General features: G+C 47.2%; 2 protein-coding genes across 2 annotated transcripts in view; one reads left to right on the top strand and one right to left on the bottom strand.

The window, feature by feature from the left end:
* Nucleotides 1-65: 65 nt before the first annotated feature.
* mRpL21 (mitochondrial ribosomal protein L21) lies at nucleotides 66-4,443 on the bottom strand. The gene is made up of 2 exons (XM_089572329.1): nucleotides 4,039-4,443; nucleotides 66-3,046 (listed from the first exon to the last, which is right to left on the bottom strand). The coding sequence occupies exons 1-2, from the start codon at nucleotides 4,411-4,413 to the stop codon at nucleotides 2,780-2,782; spliced, it is 642 nt and encodes a 213-aa protein (XP_089428455.1). The 5' UTR covers nucleotides 4,414-4,443; the 3' UTR covers nucleotides 66-2,779.
* A 402-nt stretch (nucleotides 4,444-4,845) lies between these two features.
* Der-1 (derlin 1) overlaps nucleotides 4,846-20,763 on the top strand; it is a 36,381-nt gene continuing 20,463 nt past the window's right edge. The window contains exons 1-6 of the mRNA XM_089572328.1: nucleotides 4,846-5,148; nucleotides 7,387-7,486; nucleotides 10,543-10,607; nucleotides 12,682-12,708; nucleotides 13,827-13,922; nucleotides 20,335-20,387. Of these exons, the coding sequence (XP_089428454.1) occupies nucleotides 4,996-5,148; nucleotides 7,387-7,486; nucleotides 10,543-10,607; nucleotides 12,682-12,708; nucleotides 13,827-13,922; nucleotides 20,335-20,387 (494 nt within the window). The 5' untranslated portion in view covers nucleotides 4,846-4,995. The remainder of the gene's footprint in view (nucleotides 5,149-7,386; nucleotides 7,487-10,542; nucleotides 10,608-12,681; nucleotides 12,709-13,826; nucleotides 13,923-20,334; nucleotides 20,388-20,763) is intronic.

The following is a 20,763-nucleotide window of genomic DNA, read 5'->3' as shown; positions in this document are numbered from 1 at the left end:
AAATTCTTTTGGCCAGAGGATTAAGAACTCCACAGACAAGAGACGCACCAAAAACGAAACAAGAATTAATAACAGCTCACTTCTTTATGACACATAACGCATATTTACATCCTCTACATCTAAGCCACATCTTTCAGGCACGCTCTAGTACCTGGAAGAAACACATGTCAAGCGCTTTTCACATTTAATGTATCACACAACGCTTTCTGTGCAACACCTAAATTTCCAGGAGGAAATGACACACATGGTCGTTTTTGGCTGCCTCACCCATGCTACAAAGAACTGACAACAGCCAATCGGTACAATCGCTCAATCATAAGCATTCATGCAACTTAAAAGCAACACTTGACGAGGCTCCAGTGGTCTTGAAAACTATGTACAGGTCCTTCCAAAATGAAAGAGAACAACCAGTTAGCCCAAAAAAAGACTACTGGTTTGGTCATTTTTCAACTAAAGCTGAAAATGACATTTGGATATTTAAGCCAAGAGGAAAAATATTTAGAAAAGAGGAGAAAAGTGTGCTTTCTAACATAATTATGGAGTAGTCATTAAATGAATGCCAAAACTTTGTTCCAATTCATATTGGAGGAACACCCTGTACATTTACAGCAACAGTCGGTAAAGCTACATTTCCTGGTTACATACTGTCGTCGTAAGACAAATGATAGTGAGGTGGAGAGGAAGAGACACAAAATGGGTGAAGCACACCATGTTCAATGGTAGAAACACACTGATGTCATGGCAACATGCTGCCAAATCGGTCACACACCGTGACTGATTCAATGAACTCAGCTACAACACCGTCAACACTGTGGCTCCACATCCTCCCTAACTAAGCCTTTCACGCCTGACCTACACCCCTGCCCTCCCACCTCTAGACAGAGTAACAGAACACTCGAGCTGGCATCAGTATTTCACAGCTGTCACTGAAATTGGCATCGCCACAAAGGTAAACGACTGTTGAATTTGTATCATGTCATTTTTATGTTTTCTTTATGCTATTAGGTCCGAGCCAATGAATGACTGCAATCAGTCATGAACATCTAACCTAAATAAAAGTCTGTGTAAGAATAGACTGCATCTTAGAATGAATTGCTTGCACCCCTTTCCCACAAATTGTATGGTCGCCTTCTCTGCAATATAGCACATCTTGTGTGGCAACAACTGCTACATGCCATACCTATAATGATTGCTGTACCATTGAGCAAAATAAGTATATCATGCTAGTCTCTCCTTAACTGCAGGCTTGTTATAGTGCAATTTTGCGAAGAGGTGGCAACAGGTGATTGGATTTGTTTTCAATTCCAAGCTAAGGTAACAGCATTTGCCTTCCTATCTTTTTATAAAATAATGTAAAATACACCATGCTGAGCCAAAAGAACCAAGTTTCATGAAAGGAAGCAATGGAAGCAACATCTGCCGGTAGGCAACTGGACTGCAGAGTCTTTCCAGGTGCTAGTTGAGACAGATGGCAACACCATTTCTGCTACTCAGTTTTTCTTTCTATATCTAGCCTAGCTGTAAGTCTGGGTTCCGTCTCTTGGCGTTGCATTAAAGTTAGAGTCACTGGAAAAATTTTCACAGTACTGCAATTCTCCCCACTATGGTATTTGGAAGCTTAATGGCTGACCCTGCCAGACATTCCCTGCACTACAATTGCATCTACGGTTCCCTGTGCATCTACCTTTGCAGCGTTGTTACCAAAGTGATAAACAACAGCATAGTTGGCACAGTGAACTGCGGAGATCTCGTGAACAGATGCTCAGAAAAACAGCACCAATAGTTTTCCTAACTCAGTGAAGCAGCACCTTGTGAATGTATACAGATCCTAGAGGGAAGCCCAGAGGCTTTGGATATCTGCTGCTCCATGGAAAGTCCCTGTAAACATTGGTGTTCACTGTATAGGCAGCATTGGGCCACAGCAGCCATGTTTCTTCCAAGCTTGGCGGGGCGGAGAAAAAGAATGCGGTGCTCTGAAAACTTACCCAGCGATTTTAGTGCAAGTTTGATACCAAGAAGGCTGAGCCACTAAATGTGTATTTTCTCTATTACTATACTTCACAAGTTATTTGCAGCACTGTGGAAGGTAGAGCTCTCTTGTCTAACCAGGGCCAAGGAAGTCAACAAATAGTCATTCAAGATATCTGAGCAGCACTGGGACTATTTTTAAAAGAATTATTGCAGTAATTGAAAAGGTAGTTAAGGATGGTGCCTTGAAAGTACAGCGAGCGTTTTCATTTGTTAAATTAGTAGAGAAAGTCCACACGAACACAGCATTGAGGAGGCTCATTGCGAAGTGGTGCGCCACCATTAATAAACATGGTATTTGCCAAGTTGGTCGAGTCGCCTCCAAACAGCAGCTAGACACTGGTGCTCTTTAATTTTCAGGGATGGAGCCACCAGTCGCAGATTGGGGGGCACGCAGGAATGCCTTCCCAGCGCTGCAAACAACTTGTGAGATGGAGAATAACCCAGTGTCGCCATGCGAAGAATCAAAAGTTCAGCGCATATGAGAGATATGCTTGAGTCGTCGATGATTGCACAAGCAACTGCATGAATGACTGCCCAATGAATAGAATGAAGGTTCACAACAAAAACTTATTATAATCAAGATGCAAAACCATGGCAAAGTTCAGCATTTTTATGCAAACTAAAAAAATTTCACCCTTATTGGTGCGCTCACAAGCAAAAATGGCATGGGGGATTCCAGGAGCACACGGGAAGGAAAGGGGGAATGACACTACCTTCTTAGTATATATGGGCCGAGATAACATGCTACTCAGTAGGCGGAACGCTGTCGCGACTCGGCTTGCCCCTCTGTTGGCGCGTTGATGTCACGCAGCAGCTCGATGGAGTTGATGCGCAGTATAGTGTACGGGTACCGGTAGAAGTAGTGCCTGTCGTAGCGGGTACGCTTGATGAAAACAAAGTTTCGCTTCGTCTGGGACAGCGTCTTCTCCACGACAGTGGCGTCGACACGCACCAGGCCTCGGTCGAGCAGTGGCCGCCCCAGGAGGGTGAAGTCTCGGGCGCCAACCATCAGCACCTGGGAAGTTGCCGGTAAAATGGTTGAAAAGTCAAGAACCAGCGAGTTCTTCATTTGCACACAGCAAGAAGCCCAACTTCCGCTCCTAGGCTGGCATTAATTTACTGTCAATAAGGAAGTTCAAGCTCTCGATGTACAGGTGCGGCCAGAATAATACGGAGCACGCGAAAGGCGACCAAGCTAGCAGAAACTGCATCTAAGCGCCACCTATCAGCACAGCAAAGACACCCCTGGCTATCCGAGCGCAGCGAGAGTGCCTGCCGCCGAGCCCCCCTCTTTGCTGCAACCCTGCCGTTATCACTGAAGGGACGAGATGACACGTAATGCCAAAACGGCCGTCTTGCGCCCGTTTACAGCGCTCGCCGCTCCTCGATACAAGAAACGAGGCAACGAAGCGCATGACGCTGTCACCAGATTATCAGGCGATCGTAGAGCAAGGGATTGCATGCTATATGCTGTGATGTTGATAGGCCTGCGGAAAAAGTGGGTCCGTGCTACCGGCGCCATCTCGCCGCGTCCAAATTAAGATAGTTCCTGTCGCCACTGCTAGGCAGCGCGCATAAGCACGTTTCCGCTGCTCCGCGACCCTTCCTGCGCTCCGTATTATTCTGGCCGCACCTGTACAGTGCAGCGTTTCGTTGCAGATCTGTCGTAACGTCACTCTGCTTGGCCTTCGGGCTGCTGTATTTTGTAAATAATTACATTAATCTCCTCCCATATACACACAGTTACGCGCTGTGAGACATGTAATATACTCAAGCGTAACGTACTCAAACATAAATTTAGCAGATATCGCGTCCAAAACATGCCAGAAACATCACGCACGCACGCACACACACACACACTGGCGCACAAACTCACACATGCAAGTACAGCTGTGCTACATGAGGAAGTCATCCGTTTTCTTGCATGCATTACACATCTCTGTACCCACGAATCCACAGCACAGCCTGACTTCATGCTCGAAACAGTGCAGAGCTAGTGGTGGTAACCTTTTCGAGACGCAGCGAGTCCCCTATGTCGACCGGCATGTCCGCCTGCACGAGTATCAGGTCTTCGGGGGTGACTTTGAATTGCTTCCCGTGTATGGTGACGACCGCGAAGAGACGGCCTGTCCTGTTTTCGGCAATCTGCGTGTTCACAAGTCCCAGCACGCGCCGCGTCTCTTCGACCTCGTCCGACGAGACCACGCTGCCTTCGACGACTGGCAGCGGCCGGGCCTGTTCCGCAGCGACGCTCGCCAGCGGCTTCATGCGCGTCGCATCCGAGCGCAGGCCCCGGGCCGCCAAAGACGGCCTCAGGGCACTGAACAATCGAGATACCCGCAGCAGAGACATGCAAGTTCTGCTGCCACTGGAAAGCGCCATTTTCGTGGACTTTAAAGTGCTAATAGAGAAATAAGCACTTGTAGTACGTTATAGACTTTAGTGGAACAAGCGAGGGTTGTGCAGAAATAGTAGTGTGCACCACCTGGCGGCTACTATTGCTTTAAATACTTTAATAAACGTGTAAAAATTTTATATCTTGCAAACTCTTATGCATTAAAACTCTGTTAAAACGTTAAAAGTTGTACGTTTAGTGCCAACTTTGAATTAAAATTTTTATATATTTAGCACCTGAGTGCCTTTATTTTTGTGCTTCTTGCCATTATCTTCAGCAGCCAGCGAAGGTGCGAAGTTCCTCGCAGTATCGCATTTGGATCTGTTCAGTGGGTGTAGGTATTTTGAGCTACATCTCTCACGAGGATATTTTACTTCTGACACGACAAGGTCGGCTTGGCCCCCAGCTCTACGGCTCTACTGTACGGCCACGACGCCAAGGAGATCGACATCTTCAATGGCCGCACGCGCGGCGCTCCGGGCGCTCGAAAGTACACGTCGTTCTAGCAGCGGGTTCTGAACTCGGGGCCTCGTCAGTGCGGACGCCGTGTCCGACTCGCCGGCATCAGCATGACGGAGATCGCCGACTGGTTCCGCAGCCTGCCGGTGTTTACACGCTACTGGTTCGGCCTGTCCGTGCTCTTCCCCATCCTCGGCCGCTTTCGGCTGGTCAACCCGCAGCATTTAGTGCTCAGTTACGACCACTTCGTGCGAGGCTTTCAGGTGAGACCGCCGCTGGCGAGCGTGCCAAATGCTCAGCCAAGTTTCGTTTACGTATTTCTGTGCACTTGGTGCGCCTCGTGTGCTCGCCGGCTCGGTGGGGGTATCGCGCGACGGTACGTCACCGTGACGTACGAATATGTCGCGTCATGCCCGCTCGGTGGTTGTGTGTCCGCGGTCTAGATCGCCCTCGAGAAGTCGTTCACTTGGTCACAGGGGACATAGGGAGCGGTGTTTTTCCGAGCGAGGTTTCGCGGCCTTGCGCAACTTATTCGATGGGAGGCCGCGGAGAAAGTAAAAGCGAACGGCGAAACGGGAACCACTCGTTCAATGCAACCGGAAATGCGGCGCGCGCGCGATCGTACGAGACGCCTTGCGAGGACGTTGTTTCCGTAAATACCTGCGTGCACTTTCTTCCTTGAAGAAGCTGCTTGTCTTGACGCTGCCGGCCCTTTTACTTGACTAAGTGTGTCCAGCGCGATTCTGCTGCAATGTGTTGCGTATTTGGCCATACGTATACAACGAATTGCAACAGTCGTCGACTTTTTGGCAACCGTGGCGTCGGTCTGCACATTCGTTTTCGAGCAGAAAATTTCGGGTTAGCATCGATGGTGTGGAGGTGCTGCAGCTTTCGCGGCACGTTGAGACCACTGAGTTAACGTATTCGTCGCACCATTCCGTGCTTTTCTCGGTCACCCGCAGGCGTTCTCGGTCGACGCCAAATGCACCCGACAACGCGTGTGGTGCGTCAGTACGCAGTGCGGACCGACAGCTCTTACTTGGCTGCTGATGACAGCGGAGATAACGCTTCTTGAAGTGAAGGAAAGTTGCAGGTTAATGCACTGACAACTGAAAGCTAAATGCAGGAATACAAGCAACTTGTACTCATTGTCAACCTGTGTGCACATCTCCACCGAAGGCGAGCTACCAAGCGCAGACCATTAGAACATTTATTGAAGGCGTCTGTAATGTACTTTCCTTCAAATCTACACGCCATTTTACTAATGTGGAGTTTAGAGGTAGCAGTGCTTATTAATTGAAAAAGGGCCATCCAAGCATGTCTGGCATGTGAACAGAGTGATGCAACAATTAAATTTTTGTTATCAGTCTAATCACTGTTTCAGGTGGCAGCTTATCTGGATAATCTCTCCTTTGTCACTAGATTGTGTATGGTGTCAAGATTGTATGGGGTGCTTGTAGTATATCGCCCTTCGGTGAGCTGCTGTTTAGACTTTATGGCCGCTCGAACTTTCTTGACCTTTTCTGTGGCTAATAAAATGTCAGCATCACACCTTTTTTAGTGTGGTAGTGTTCCGTCAGTGGCACTGTTAATTCATGTCTAAGATGGAACTTTGCCAGCCTGCGAATTCTGCACTCTGGTGAACAACGCAGAACGGCAGAAATGAAAGTTTAAGCATCTGGACTATCTAAGCTACACAGTAATATGTGTTCTGTGGTTTTGAGTTCTGTTATCGTGCACTGAACGTTGTTAAAAATGCCTTGTGTGGTCTCACTGGAGCAGTAGTGCTTCTTGGCAGTGTTATGCAAAGACTTCATTGTTAGCATTGCTATTAGTTCAAATTAGTGCAATATGGCAGTTTTCATTGAGTGTTTATCATGAAACAAAAGGAGCATAAAAAGATATAATAATCAAGGATGCCTATTTTTTTCGTAATGATCACATTAGTGCCTCCTCTTTAAATACTGAGTATAGTGATTTCAGATCGGTAAAAATTAGGAAACCAAAACAAACTAGGTGGCATGACCAAAGGCAATGTCTTGTGCGATGCCGCATTGACATCAGAGATTATTGATGCAACACTCTTGGGGTAATGAAATGGTTTACCGGTATCTTAATGTCACTGCTTATGAGATATGTCAGGAATGACCAATGCTAAATGTGGCACATTTCTTGTTCAGCAAGTGCAGAGTGGCTACTATTAGCTCGGCAGTGTTTATAGAAGTTGTCCTAACTGGGGCTATGATGTGGTTCTTCTGATGCCTTACTGTAATGCCATTTCGTGCATTAGTAGAATGCCACGCAGCTGTATAATTTTGTCTGAAATACGAGGAAACAGAGGGGATTGTACAGTACAAAATTTCTTTTAATGTGCATAGACCTTGGAACACATCCAGTGTCGCTGTTTAGGATGCACATACTACAGCTCTTCTTTGTGTTCATTGTGTCTGTGTGTGTGGAGTTGCTCTGACGCTGGTGTGCCGTGTGGTGTGTCTCTGCAGATTTGGCGGCCAGTGACATCTGTGTTCTTCTACCCCATGGGTTTCCACTACCTGGTGAACCTGTACTTCCTTTACACATACTCCATACGGCTCGAGACAGGTGAGGCTTTCATTTTCCCCAGGCTATCAAAAGGTTGCAGTGTCAGTGGACAGGTGAGAACAGGCACAGTCACGCTATCGAGATTGGAAGAAGAGGAGGATATTGCGTACAAAAGACACAACAGCTGTGGGTTGAAATCTTGTCAGTTATGTGCTGTTTTATTTGTGTTCTTTTTACTTGCGTTTTAGCTGTCTGCCATAGCGCCTCCACAGATGTCACCTGCCGTAGTTCCTCTGCCAGCATGCCGGTTCTTTTCCAGTGGAACGTAGGTTACAAAATAGCACACATGTCCAGCTTGAGCTTTTTGCTGTCTCCTTGAATTTGCAGAGCACACTATGTGTTTAGATTATGGCGATAAAAACAGCGATAACCACCCTGAAATCGAGAGTTGGGCAAAGTCTTGTCTGTTCGGGGACAATCATATTAAAACTTAGAATTGTAAAAATGAACGCCGACCAAAAGGAAAAGCAATGAACAAAAACAACATTTTGGCTCCCGTACAGGAGCCCTGTGCTGGCAACTGAAAAGAATCTGTTCTCTCGCCTTCACCGCGAATCATTAGTCATTCAAACGACTAATCAAACCCTCAGTCGCAACAGTGGAAATCTAACGCCAGTATACGTACGCTCCCTGTGCCCTCTTTTCTAGGGTATTTAATCCTGATCCACTGCCTGTGTCTTTTCATTGTGATTAAAGCTTCCGTACAGGAGCCGAAGTGTCGTGTTTTGTTGGTTGTATTTCCTTTTGGTCGGCGTCCATTTCTGTTTTAATAAGGTATCTGCTCTATCACATTAGAAGGCGGAGGAAAGCTTGCTGTACATGAAGTTCAGCTTATACTCAGTTACATACTTGATGTGTAGCAGAGCCGAGGGTAGCACGCCCACTTGTACTGGTTGCATTTGCAACCAAAAAGCAGTTGAGCACTCAAGAGGTCGGTTGGATTGGATGAAGCAGTAACTGAGTGCCTGGTTGCATTGATGCCTTAGGTATCCTTTGCATTGCCAATGTGCAGGCTCTGCAGTGTGTGCTGGCTAGCATTTCGTCTTGCATCTCGTCATGATTACGTCTCACCCTTCACTGAGGCTGCAAGAAGTTGGGGTGATGTGCAGCAGAGTGACATGCTTTGGCAGGCACACTACTTATACAACTCTGATAGCATTGCACACTAAGAGTGAAATAGACAGTAGTAATGTATTCCACATAGCGTTGTTACTTTAGCCAGTGTGAATGCTGTGAGGTTTGCATCTAAGTGCAGCAAAGGACAAAAAATGAGCCGACACTAAGGCAGCAATCGAATATCAAGCGTTAGTGCACCTGACATAGGTCGCCGATTCGAATCCCTGCCGCGAGGTAGGCTCTAACTTCACTAGTAAGTTCATGCTGCATGAAATCCAAAATCTTATGCCACCACCCCGAACACTCTGAAGTAAAGGGCTGAGCTGCAATGTCCATATGAAGATTCGTAAAGATGTGGAGTTGAGGGTACTCAGGTCGCTGCTTTGAATCCCTGCCGCGAGCTAGGCTCTACCTTAACTAGTAAGTTTATGCTGCACGAAACGCTAAATTGTATGACACCATCCAGAACATTCTGGATGGCCCATAAATTTTACGCGAATGTCGGGAGCAAGTGGACTGACTTTGACTCCTGCCAGACAGGGATATATGTACTGGATTAACATAACTTAGTTATGAGTTGTGGTGCTCAGGCATCACGCTGCCGCCTGTTATTATTTTATTCTATTATGTAACCACCTTGGTTACCATGGCAACCACTGGGATACAATGTCGTTGCTATGGAGGCCGCCATCTTGGATTCTATCCATGGAATCAGCATAACTCGGAGGCTTGAAACGCGACCAGTAGAGCTAATGCTCTGAAATCAACAAATATAACATGCAGTCATATAGCACTGACTTTTGACTGATGATGATGTCTGGACAAAGTACCATAACCCCCCAGTGTTGTCAGGCCAGCATGATGATTTTGTTGTAATCAGTTCAAAAGCAGCAGCTTTTTAGTTCATCAGTTGCTTTGCTGGCGGTGTCTTTTGTGATTTCGCTAAAACATATAATAGACATATGTTTGTTTGTCAATTAGGCCTCAGAAGTGAGCAGTCTGGTCTGCGTGTGTGCTCTCCGTTCCTTCACAATGGTCCCCTTGCTGTAGTGGAGGTCTCCGGAAAAATTTCGGACCTCCTGGGGATCTTTAACGCACACTGACATCGCACAGCATGGAGACGCCTTAGCGTTTCGCCTTCATCGAAACGGGGCTGGGTTTGAACCCAGGGACTCCAGCTCAGTAGCCGAGTGGCTGCCTACAAATTTAGGCAGTTATGCGCCCTTCCTTTTCTCAAAATCAGACTCCGTTAATTTTAAAGAAAATGCTGCTGCGGTGGCTCAGTGGTTAGGGCGCTCGGTTGCTGTCCCGAAAGATGTGGGTTCAATTCCAGCCGCGACAGTCGAATTTCGGTGGAGGCGAAATTCTAGAGGCCCATGTACTATGCGATGTCAGTGCGCGTTAGAGAACCCCAGGTGGTCCAAATTTCCGGAGCCCTTCACTACGGCATCTCTCATAGCCTGAGTCGCTTTGGGACGTTAAAACCCTCATATCCATACTCAATTTTAGGAAAAGAAAGGTGCATAGGTAACTGGCCCCCTGGGCCAGTGGACACTTCAGTTGTGCTTTGAGATACGTGATGGTGGTGTCCACATGCAAAAAATGGTGCTTTCGCACAATGCTTCATGCTTAGCAATGTTAAGCCGCCAGCCAATTTTTTAGCAGAATAGAGCCTTTTGGAACCACCTGTGTTTCCTGTGGCATATGTGGCTTTTTATGCTTTCTAGCTGGTGTTACATAGCTGTTGCTCCGTTTTTAAAGAACTAGGGAGAGAGAAAGCTGCACAAGCCTTCCGGTGCCTTGGGGTTCCTTTCCTCTGCCAATCCTCGACTGAAATGGCAGCAGCGGCATGTCGTAGAAACACAGCTGAAGGGTGTCTTCCCTGTGACTGTTCATTGCGTTTTCTCACCTCTTGCTTTTTATCCCACCCGTCCGTGCAGGCCTCTTTGATGGGCACCCGGCCAATTACCTCTTCATGCTGCTCTTCAACTGGATCTGCATCGTGGTATCCTTTGTCACGTCCCCTCACAGCAGTGGCTGTACGAGGCACTTTCTCTGGCATAAGAATCACCATCGGTGGCGTAGTACGTCGTAGCTCAAAACTCCTGCTTTCCTCGCCAATGCAAAATGTTTTCTGGGTGGGCCTGGAATTGGCGCCCACTTGTTGGTGGTGGAGTCGGGAAAATGGTGCAGCACTGCTTTTAAGGCGAAAGCCTTTAATCCCTCATCGTTGTCGACAGAAGGTTGTCAGCAGAGGTGTCACGCTTTTCGGTTGGTTGAAATGGTCATGACGTCAGAGTGTGCGGATTCAAAGTAATGCACGGATGCCTGACGCCCACTTTTGGAGCAGACGACAACTGATAAAAAACAGTTGTCCGCTCCGACAGGGGGCATCAGGCATCCGTGGGTCACCACATCACATACCTCATTACTGCGAACAGAGCCATGGATAAAACTGAACTTATTGAAGCAGAGAGAGAGTTGTGCTCAAGAAGCAGTCAAAGTGTGTAGTTGTAATGCGTAGTCAAAGTGTGTAGTCAAATGAAGCGCTAGTACAGCACGAACAGCCTCACAGTCAATGCCAAACAGTGCACCAGGAAAGGCTTTCGCCTTGCAGCACTTTAGAGAGCCATAGTGCCCCCTGAATTTTTTCCTGTGACTCTTTCTGGAAGCAAATAGTGTAGCAGTCAATTTTGGTTGGAATTGAGTGTTATGAAACAAGCATATCTCATTTGAGGGAGAATGGTTTTTGTGCAGATATGTATGTCATATTGTCACTTTAGGCCATAGCCTTTATGGAAATGATAGAGGTATTTGTTTTCAGGAGCTAGCACGTGAAATAGGAATAGCACTGAGCGAGGGTCAAGGCTCCTAGTGTGTTGTCAAGATGTGGCGTTCATGTGAGATGTGTAGCTTAAGCCTTTGTGCACCTGTTTTTCACCTGGAGTTTAATTTCTCACCCTGTGATGAAATGGCAATGCAAAAGGAAATAGCATAGAAGAGCTTCATGACTGCTTGGCTCGTTCATACCCATTCTTATTGCAGCGGCGAACGAAACTTTGTGGTAGTTGAATGTACTGTTTACGTTGGGTGGTCACTGTGGTGAAAGGTGTTTAGATGCAGTGGAATTTAGATCACAAAACTTTGTGGTAGTTGAATGTACTGTTTACGTTGGGTGGTCACTGTGGTGAAAGGTGTTTAGATGCAGTGGAATTTAGATCACACTGACTAAGCCATATAAGCTGTCATTATGTTAAGCTCGGCCAAAAGGTGTAGAGTATTTTGTTTTGTAGTTCGTTTATCAGGTTTTCAAAAATAATTTACCGGTAGCAACACTTGTCAAGTTATATAACATGATAGGCTATAATGGGCTAATAGGTATTGCCGCATGGTAGTGGCAATGCCATAGACAACATGCAAGCAGACTGGTGTGGCACTGAAATGTACTCTTTGTTGGACTGACCTGTGCCCACTAAGAAAGGAACAACTGGGCGGCGGCGGCAGCAACAAGTGCTCTTGGTGATAGTTGAAGGGAATTACTGCCGCTCTCAGCCAACTTTTCGACATAAGATGCTGTAAGAACCTACAACAATCTCGAACGAGACATGCACATGAATGCACAACTACAAAGAATGTTTATGTACGGCTACAAGCATTCCAGATAAGTCAGGTCGCATCTGTCATCACAAACAAGGTGATAGTCATGTGTCAGCAGCTTTGAGCGTAAACAAACAAACATTACAAGGCTTCGCACGAATTTTTGCTCAGATTTTTGTGTCACCTTCATGCATTTCTTCATGGGGCCCAATTGTATTTGTGTTGTATACATTCATGTTTCTTTTGAGTAAGTGAACAGAAATGTTCAAGCAGGCTGGCACAAGACAGCAGTGCCAAACCTCAATGTGCCTCCTTTGCTTTGGTTTGCTTTGCAGCAAAGCAACTATTTTGAAAAATATTTTGCACCTGCATTTCAGTTTGCTGCGTGGATAGCCTGGCATTTTCCAAATTGCTCCCATTTGCTTCTCTGCGTTGAGTTCTCTTTGGCAAATTGTTGGTGAGACCTTGATTCTCGAGCCCAGATCGTCGCCCTCTTGTCAGACCTCATGGTAAGTGTTGTTCAAACAGACCACCTTTGTGGATTGCAGCTAAGTTTTGAGGCTCAAGGCTGGGAAGAATGAGGCACAAGAGGCTTAGAGGGAAATCAAGGACAACTCGGTCCAATTTTTGTTCTTAGTGCATTGACGGTGATGCTGGCACTATAATGGACTCCGTGATTGCTGTCTTAAAGTGTGTGGTAATGTGGGCTAGCCTCAGAGAACTGAGTAGAAAAAAAAAAGGAAAAGTATTGACATTACCACAGTTTGCTTGTGAAAACAACCTGTGGCCTATTTCATACTGTGGCCCATTCTAGGTCATAAAAACTGCTGTTCAATGAATGTAATCTCTTTGCCATTACAACACGGTAACGAAACGATGTAGGGCAACTTAAATTTGTCCTCCATGTCTCTTTGAAGCCATGGTAGCAAAGTTACTGTCATTTCTTGACCCCAAGGGAAGACAAAAGCTCTGGGAGTTATTTGAAAGTACACATTTTGGGGCTACCCAGCGCCACCTTTGGTTAGGATGTCCTGTTTAACATATCCACGTTTTCAGGCGGAAACTTTTGTTACGCACTATGGTTTCCATCACTGTATTCCACCACTTTATAGGTTAGGTTTTGGATGCAACTGCTGAGATGATATACTTGTGGTCTCTGCAAATTCGAGCACTCGTTTAAAGCTGAACTGTGCTGGTGTTTCTCGTGATTGTTGCCTGTGGAGCCCTGCTTGCTGCCGACCTCCCTAGCCAGATACTGCAGCTGGCATGCTTGGTGGTGCCCGGAGTTTGATTTTCTTGCCGTAATAGTGGCACTGTATGCGTTAGGTCGCTTTTAACCTTTTTAGAAGGCTCTTTTGCTTTCTGTGAAATAATTCGAATAGGTTAATACTTGGAAGATCTCCTCTCTCTCTTATTATAGTAATTAGCTGTTCAGCACCATTATGAAGGGGATCACTTTCGGGTGAGCCAGCTAAAGTTGCTAATTTTTTAACTGGTGTGACGATTCCTCGTTCTCTAAGAAAAAAATTGTCATCCGACTTTGCCATCCGAGAGCCAGTCTTTTGGTGGCCGAGTGCATAAAGATGTCTCTGTAGAGATCTGACAGTGCTTTGCTGTCTCCGCACAGCTCCTCATGGACCCGATGGTGCTGAGCGTCCTCTACGTCTGGTGTCAACTCAACAAGGACGTCATCGTATCCTTCTGGTTCGGCACACAGTTCAAGGTGAGCGGATGCGGTAGCACAGATATGGTTGCCGTGCATCTCTTACCGTGTGCCTCACACGACAGCAGCTGCCAATTGCAGCCCTGGATGAAATCAACCCAAGGATGCAAGCACGCACCTTTGCCCTGTCAGGGGTGCAAAATGGAAAATGTTTCAGCAGCGGCAGCAACTGACAACTCTCTTTTGTGTGCCTTGTTAACCTTGTGCCCCGCATTTGTTTAATGCATGTTGGAACCGAAATACAGCAGTATCCCTTTAAGACGAACTTGAGGGGTCATGAAAATGTGTTCGTCCTACGAGAAGTTCATCTTAAAAGGAGTGCCTCCGAAAATAGATACGGGTGCACGCAATGTATTTTCAGATATGTGTTACAGAAAACAGTAAAATGAACTTGCAGTGAGAGATAATTTCAAATGGAACATACTGTATTTACTCACATAATCAACACACTTTTTCTGCAAAAAAATTTTAAAATCTGGCGGATGCATCAATTACCCAGGGGAAAATACCGTATAAACGCGTGTAAGGGCCGCACTTCTTATTTTTTTCCAGCTTTGAGGGCCAATTTTTGCGGTGCGGCCAATGCACGCGATTTGTGAATTTTTTCTTTTTTTTTAAGTAAAAACGCACCAGTGAGAGAATGAGCGGCATTTATTCTACGTTCGGTCGTCACTCGCGGAGTCTTCAGACTCCTAGCTGGTGATGTGCTCTGGTGCACGCTCATCCCATGAGAAGTCACGCAGCATGTCCACTTTCAATGCGTAGCCTTTGTTCCGCACTTCCATCACATAGCAGAGCAGCTCTTCTTCCAGTTCGGGAAACTCGCATGGCTTGCCTCCGAAAGCGCGCTTTTTGGAGCTTGTGTTTCGCAATGCATCCTTTTGGTTGCATCTTCATTTGGACGCACTCCTCAGCCACATCGAATTTTCTGCCCGCTGCACGCTTGCGTTGTTCGAGAGCTAACTCCCAGCTGTGTAGAGGTGCTTGCCCATCGTGCTAAAACTGCAACGTTTGGCGGCAGCACATGAAAGCCACAACTACGATGAACTAACACGCTACTGCAACCAAGTTTGTTCTAGTAACGTTGATCACAACTCCCACGCCTTTGACAGCCACAAAAAGCTGGAACTGGTGATACTAGACACCTTTAGTATATCGTGTACTGTGTTGCCGTTACCGGTGCGAGGAGTACCAGGAGCCCACGCGCAGCCAGTGCACATGTGCTAATCACTTGGCGGCGCCAGATGACTCCAAGTACCCAGCAAATGCGCACACACCTGCAGCATCGGGACCAATCAGTGCGTGCTCACCGGCGGTGGGCGGGCTGCCGATGCTCCGGTAATGACAACGGTAGCACAGTACAGTAGAATCTCGATGATACGATTACGGCTGATACGAATTTCGGGATGATACGAATTTAAAGAATGCTTTGAACGGACTACATGGTACAGAATACGTTAAGATTCGGCGTGATACGAACACTTTCTGAACCCGCCGCGGATGATACGAACGCGCAAACCAGCGGCGCATGCGAGCGGGCCGGCGCGGCTGGTCTCCAGAGGAGAGGGGAACACCCGCCGCGGCCGCCGTTGACTCCTCTCCACCCCTCGCCGCGGAATACACGAACGAACGTTGCACGAGCGCGCAAACCGAGCCACTGATGGCACGCAGATGTGGAGAGGGGTTTCCAGCTGCCTCCTCTCCATCCCGCTAGCCATCCTACCCTCACCTCCCTTTTGTAACCTGTAGCACGGCCGATCTCGAGGGGTGCGCGCTCGCTCTTTTTTAAGAGCGTGCGCCCCCCTCGAGACAGATCGTGCCTGTAGCAGTCACGTGCCCGGTCACCCATTTGCTGGCAGCTCATTGGTCTATCGAAAAGTTGTCTCGCCAGCTGCTCCCAGGAAGCCTGTGCCGCTGTCTGCCGCCGCCGCAGTTCTCCGTTCGCCGCCTCTTTGTGAGCTTCGCTGTATCGTGGCATCGTGAACTGCGCAAATTTGACAAGGACGCAAGCGTTCGCAGCTGCCGACATGTCGCGGAAGCGTAAAGCCCTCTCTTTTAAGGAGAAGCTTGAGGTGCTGAAGAAGGTTGACGAAAACCCCAAGAAGAAGCGCGTCGACTTAGCGAAAGAGCTAGGGTTAGCGCCGTCGACGCTCTGCACCATTGTTGGGCAGCGAGAGGTGATCTTAAAGAATGCGCAGCACTTCGGTGTGAACGTCAAGCAGGCGAAAACGGCGACCCATGTCAAGCTGGAAGAGGTCCTGCTGACTTGGTTCCGCGAAGTGACGGCGGCCGGCGTCAACGTGGACGGCAAGGTGCTGCGTGAAAAAGCAGACAGCATCGCACTTGCGCTTGGAATTGAAGGTTTCCAAGCGTCTGGCGGATGGCTGCACCGCTTCAAAGAGAGGCACGGACTTGTCTACCGGGTCGTCTCAGGTGAAGGCAAGAAAGTGGACGAGGCAGCTGTTGACGAGTGGCTGGACACGCTGCCGGCGCTGATTTCAGATTACGCGCCACGCGACATATTCAATGCCGACGAGGCGGGCCTCTTCTACAACCTTCAACCGGAGAGGAGTTTGTGTGTGAAAGGACAGGCATGCCAGGGCGGCCAGAAGAGCAAGGAGAGAGTTACAGTACTCTTTTGTTGCAATTCGGATGGATCCGAGAAGCTCCAGCTTACCGTCATCGGTAAGTCCAAGAAACCGAGGTGTTTCCGATCGGCAGAACGTTTGCCTGTCATTTACAAAGGCAATCGAAAGGCGTGGATGACTGCAGATTTTTTCAGCGAATTTTTGACAAGCCTTGATCGCAAAATGGCGTCAAGAGACCGGAAAATTTTGCTTTTCATGGACCAGTGCTCTGCCCACCCAAAGGAAATGTTGTTCAATAACCTGACAGTCAGGTTCCTGCCGGCGAATACTACGAGCCACCTGCAGCCACTGGACGCTGGGATAATACGAAATGTGAAGCATCATTTCAAAGGACTTTTAGTGAGGCGTCTGCTGGCAAAAATTGACCGCAAAGAAGCCAACTTGCGGATCAGCCTCTTGGATGCTTTACACTTTATAGCTATGTCCTGGGATAGTGTAACTCCAGAGACAATCTCAAACTGTTTTAGAAAGTGCGGATTTGCCATCGGGCGTGATGCGGCCTCCGCGGGAGATTGCCAAGAGCCAGATGAAGACTTGACCATTGATGGCTGGGACAGCTTGGAAACTGAAGCTTCGGCTCGAGACTTCGTTACCGCGGACGACAACGTCGCGACCTGCGGGCTAAGGTCTATTGAAGACTTGGTTAGCGAGCAAGCAGATGATGGCGAACATGAACCTGACAGCGATGGTGAAGACGCCGACGAGTGTGATCAACCGCCGTCAACGGGAGAGACTCTTCACGCTCTGGACGTTCTGCGCCGCACCGTAAGTGCCGGCAGCGTGAGCGACGAAACCGCTGCACGGTTTTATGCATTTCAGGCGGGGCTTGTCCGCGACATCGATGGCAAAAAAGTTCAGACAAGCATTACGGACTTTTTCGGCCGGAAATAGCTCGCCATAATAAAGTTTGGTTCATTTTTGTGTTCGTTCTCATGTTGAAGTTGTCTTGTTTTGGATCATACGAATTCGGGATGATACGAATATTTTGCGTGTTACCTTGAAATTCGTATCATCGAGATTCTACTGTACATGATATACTAAAGGTGTCTACTGATGCCGATATGGATAGTGGGACCTCGCGACGAAGGAAAAAGTTGACGATGGTGATGACTGCGACCTCGGGCGCCATCTGTGGGCAGCACCTGGAAGCTCCTGTGTGCGTGTGGGGCCTCCACGATCAAGTGCACAGTTGCTTGCATCGAGAGCTGATCACGGAGGCAATGGTGCATGCATTTCCAAAGCTATTCCTGCGTGGGTAGTGGAAAGTTTGGGTGCGGCCCTTACATGGATTTGGTTTTTTTTTTAACATTTTCTTCAGAAAACATGGTGCGGTCCGTACACGGGTGCGGCCCTTACACGCATTTATACGGTATCCGAAAGAAATTGTAAGTGCTACAAGTGGGACATATGGCTGGCTGTTTGAGTAAGTACTTCAGTCGGGACGACTTACATTTTAAAGGGAATGAATTCTCTCTGCAGCATGGTTTCTGAGCTCGATAGCATAGTCAACAGATCTGATAATAAACCCGCGCGCACTAATCGTGTAGCAGCCCATAATTCTATCAAAAGGAAGCACAGCCCCAGTTCTCTCTGCCATGAAAGACTGAGTGGCTGAATCATAACTCACAGCATTGGGCGCGAAGCGTAACCGCAACAACAACTTGCTACAATCCTGGAATCCAAAAGATGGAATTTCCATTGGTTCTCCGATTCATCGCGGAGCATTCTTATTGGCAGTTAGTCCCACAGGGCGATGTGTAGTAGGCTTGACATTCGACTGATGAGGCTTTATTTTATTGCATAGTATTTTGGCGTTTAAAAAAGGAGCACCTGCCATCTAGCATTCACCATCATCATCAGCAGGCTGTGCACCAAAAAGAAGGTGTGTTAATTAGCAGAGAGATAAAAAGTTGCGTACATTTTGACAGCCTAAGTAGGGGATGTGTTCATTATGCAAGCATGTTTATTATGAGAGTAAATGCGGTATATAGCATTATGCATGGAGTGAGCTGAACATTGAGGGCACAAAACAAAGCTGCATTACCCTACTTGAAAACAGCATTGGTCTAGTTTCCTTCTTTTTGCTTCTCTTTTTCACTCTCTCTCTTCCAAAGCGACTGGCAATTGTTTTTTTTCTTGTTCCTGGCCATTTTCGAGGCTCCAAGTGCACTTAAACTATGCTAAAAGTGTTTTATAGAGCTTTCCTTTGCTTGACAATGCCACATAGATGCCCCACGAGTACCGTTTTGTGGGGTTGCCGGGGTTCCTAGTCACTGAAAAAGTTTGTGTGAACCGAATCACGCACGAAACAGTTCCTCTTAAGCAGATTTGTTTTATGTTGGACCCTTTGAAGAACCATCCAAATGGGTCTCAGTTGTTCATCTTATCCGAGGATTTGTCTTAAGCGAGTTCGTCTTAACGGGAGTCTACTGTACTGTGTTTGCTTGAGTATACGAGCCACATGCTGCAGTTTGCATGGTTTTGTACTGTACCTGTTCTTTGGCTTGGCAGAAAAGCAGTACTTTGGATTTGGAAGCTGTGCTGAAAAACATTTTGACTCATTAATGATTAGATTGTTGAGAGTGATTTGTTGGCAATGTCTTATGATCGAACCATTCGTATTTATCGTGACTAGCTACCTTTACAGCTGTTGTTGGAAAATATTTTCGTATGGAAAATATTTTGTTATATATCTACTGTAACTTGGGACCTACCATGATAAGCTGGTTCACTCTGCTGCCTGTCATTATTTCTGCACTGTCGGGGACAGAAGTCTCCAGGACGCGTCATCGGGAACGGAAGCTGATAGCTCTGTGATTAGCCTTGGGCTGGAGGAGACCATACTTGTCGAGGTCAAAGTCGTACTTGCGTGCTGTTATCGTGAAAACCGGAATATAGGTCGACCCCCCAACTAACCAACTCTAAAAGGGAAAGATCTTTTAGAATGGCAAAAGTACTGAAAGACACCCTTACCTTGAAACAAATGCAACTCAACCGGTTGCACTATAGTGACGATATTTATTTTCATTTAGATGCTGCTGATATGTACACCTGGCCAATTCTTTAACACTATCATGGAACTATCGACCCGCGTGCTTGTCAGCGCCTTAATAATGGTGCTGAGCGGCGAAACAAGCGAGATACGCACATGTGTACACATGCGCTTACTCTTGCTTCTTTCGCCGCTCTGTGATAAGGTGCTGACAAACACGCGAGGCAATGGTCACGCAGTACTGTTAAAGAATTGGCCGGGTGTACAGTACAGAGAAGTGCACGGACTGTGCAAGCGTTACTCCAAATCAACAGAGTCATCCAAACTCGGGTCGGACGACAATTGCTTCTCGCTGCCCACGTTCCACAGAGCATCATCATCCTCTGTGCCGTCTAGCGCATTGCTTATGCTGCATTTTCTAAAAGACTTGCGCACCATCTCTGCGGGAGAGATTTCCACGCCGACAACACCCAGCCACAAAGCAAAATAGTAACTTTGGGACAACGGAAACGCAAATCGGTGGTGCCATAACGTCGCCATACCGCGCTGCTGCTGATGGCGATGGTGATAGAAGCTGTTTATTTCAGCCGCCTATTGTTGCAAGACTTCTAAAATCTACGGAAGTCTTGCATCAATAGGCGGTTTGTTGCAAGGCCATGGTTTTTTGAAAAAAAGTTCGACCTATATTCCGGTTTTTACGGTATGTTTGCTTGTGAAAGCAGGCGATTTCTTTTTTTTTCACCGCTGAGTTTGCTGTCTTGCTCCCTTGCAGGCCATCTACCTTCCCTGGGTCCTGCTCGCATTCAACATGATCATCAGTGGCGGGTGAGTGTCGCACTCGTGCCCTTTATTTTTTTATCAAAAATATGTTTCTTTTTTTTTCTTTTTTCATAAAGCCTTGTGTGCTTCTATAGCGTGGCATGATCAACATATGGCTGACCAAGTGTAGACCACACTCACTAGTGTCCACTTGTTGAGGGGTCCATCAAACCCTCTCGGAAAGTGGAAGAAGCGAAAACACAAAAGAACTCGTGTAATCAGAGCCTGTCGGACCACGTAAAATATTTCAGTTGAGCAGGTTTCTGTGTTATCCAAAAACGAACTGAAACAACAAAGGCATTTTGGAGTCGCTACCGCTGCGGTCATCAAAGCTGTGGTTGATGCTTAACGATGAATTCCGGTTGCAGCGGGAGGAGCTGGT

Source organism: Amblyomma mixtum, chromosome 2, assembly GCF_055824585.1.
Source record: "Amblyomma mixtum isolate Tamu chromosome 2, ASM5582458v1, whole genome shotgun sequence".
Taxonomy (NCBI): domain Eukaryota; kingdom Metazoa; phylum Arthropoda; class Arachnida; order Ixodida; family Ixodidae; genus Amblyomma; species Amblyomma mixtum.
The sequence above is the reverse complement of the archived record's forward strand: the minus strand, read 5'-3'. Positions and strand labels throughout refer to the sequence as shown.

Excerpts from the sequence above, each read along its gene's own strand:
- mRpL21 (XM_089572329.1), bottom strand. The coding sequence starts at position 4,413 with ATGGCGCTTTCCAGTGGCAGCAGAACTTGCATGTCTCTGCTGCGGGTA. Across the intron at positions 3,047-4,038 it reads ACTCGCTGCGTCTCGAAAAG|GTGCTGATGGTTGGCGCCCG; the intron begins GTTACCACCACT and ends GCAACTTCCCAG.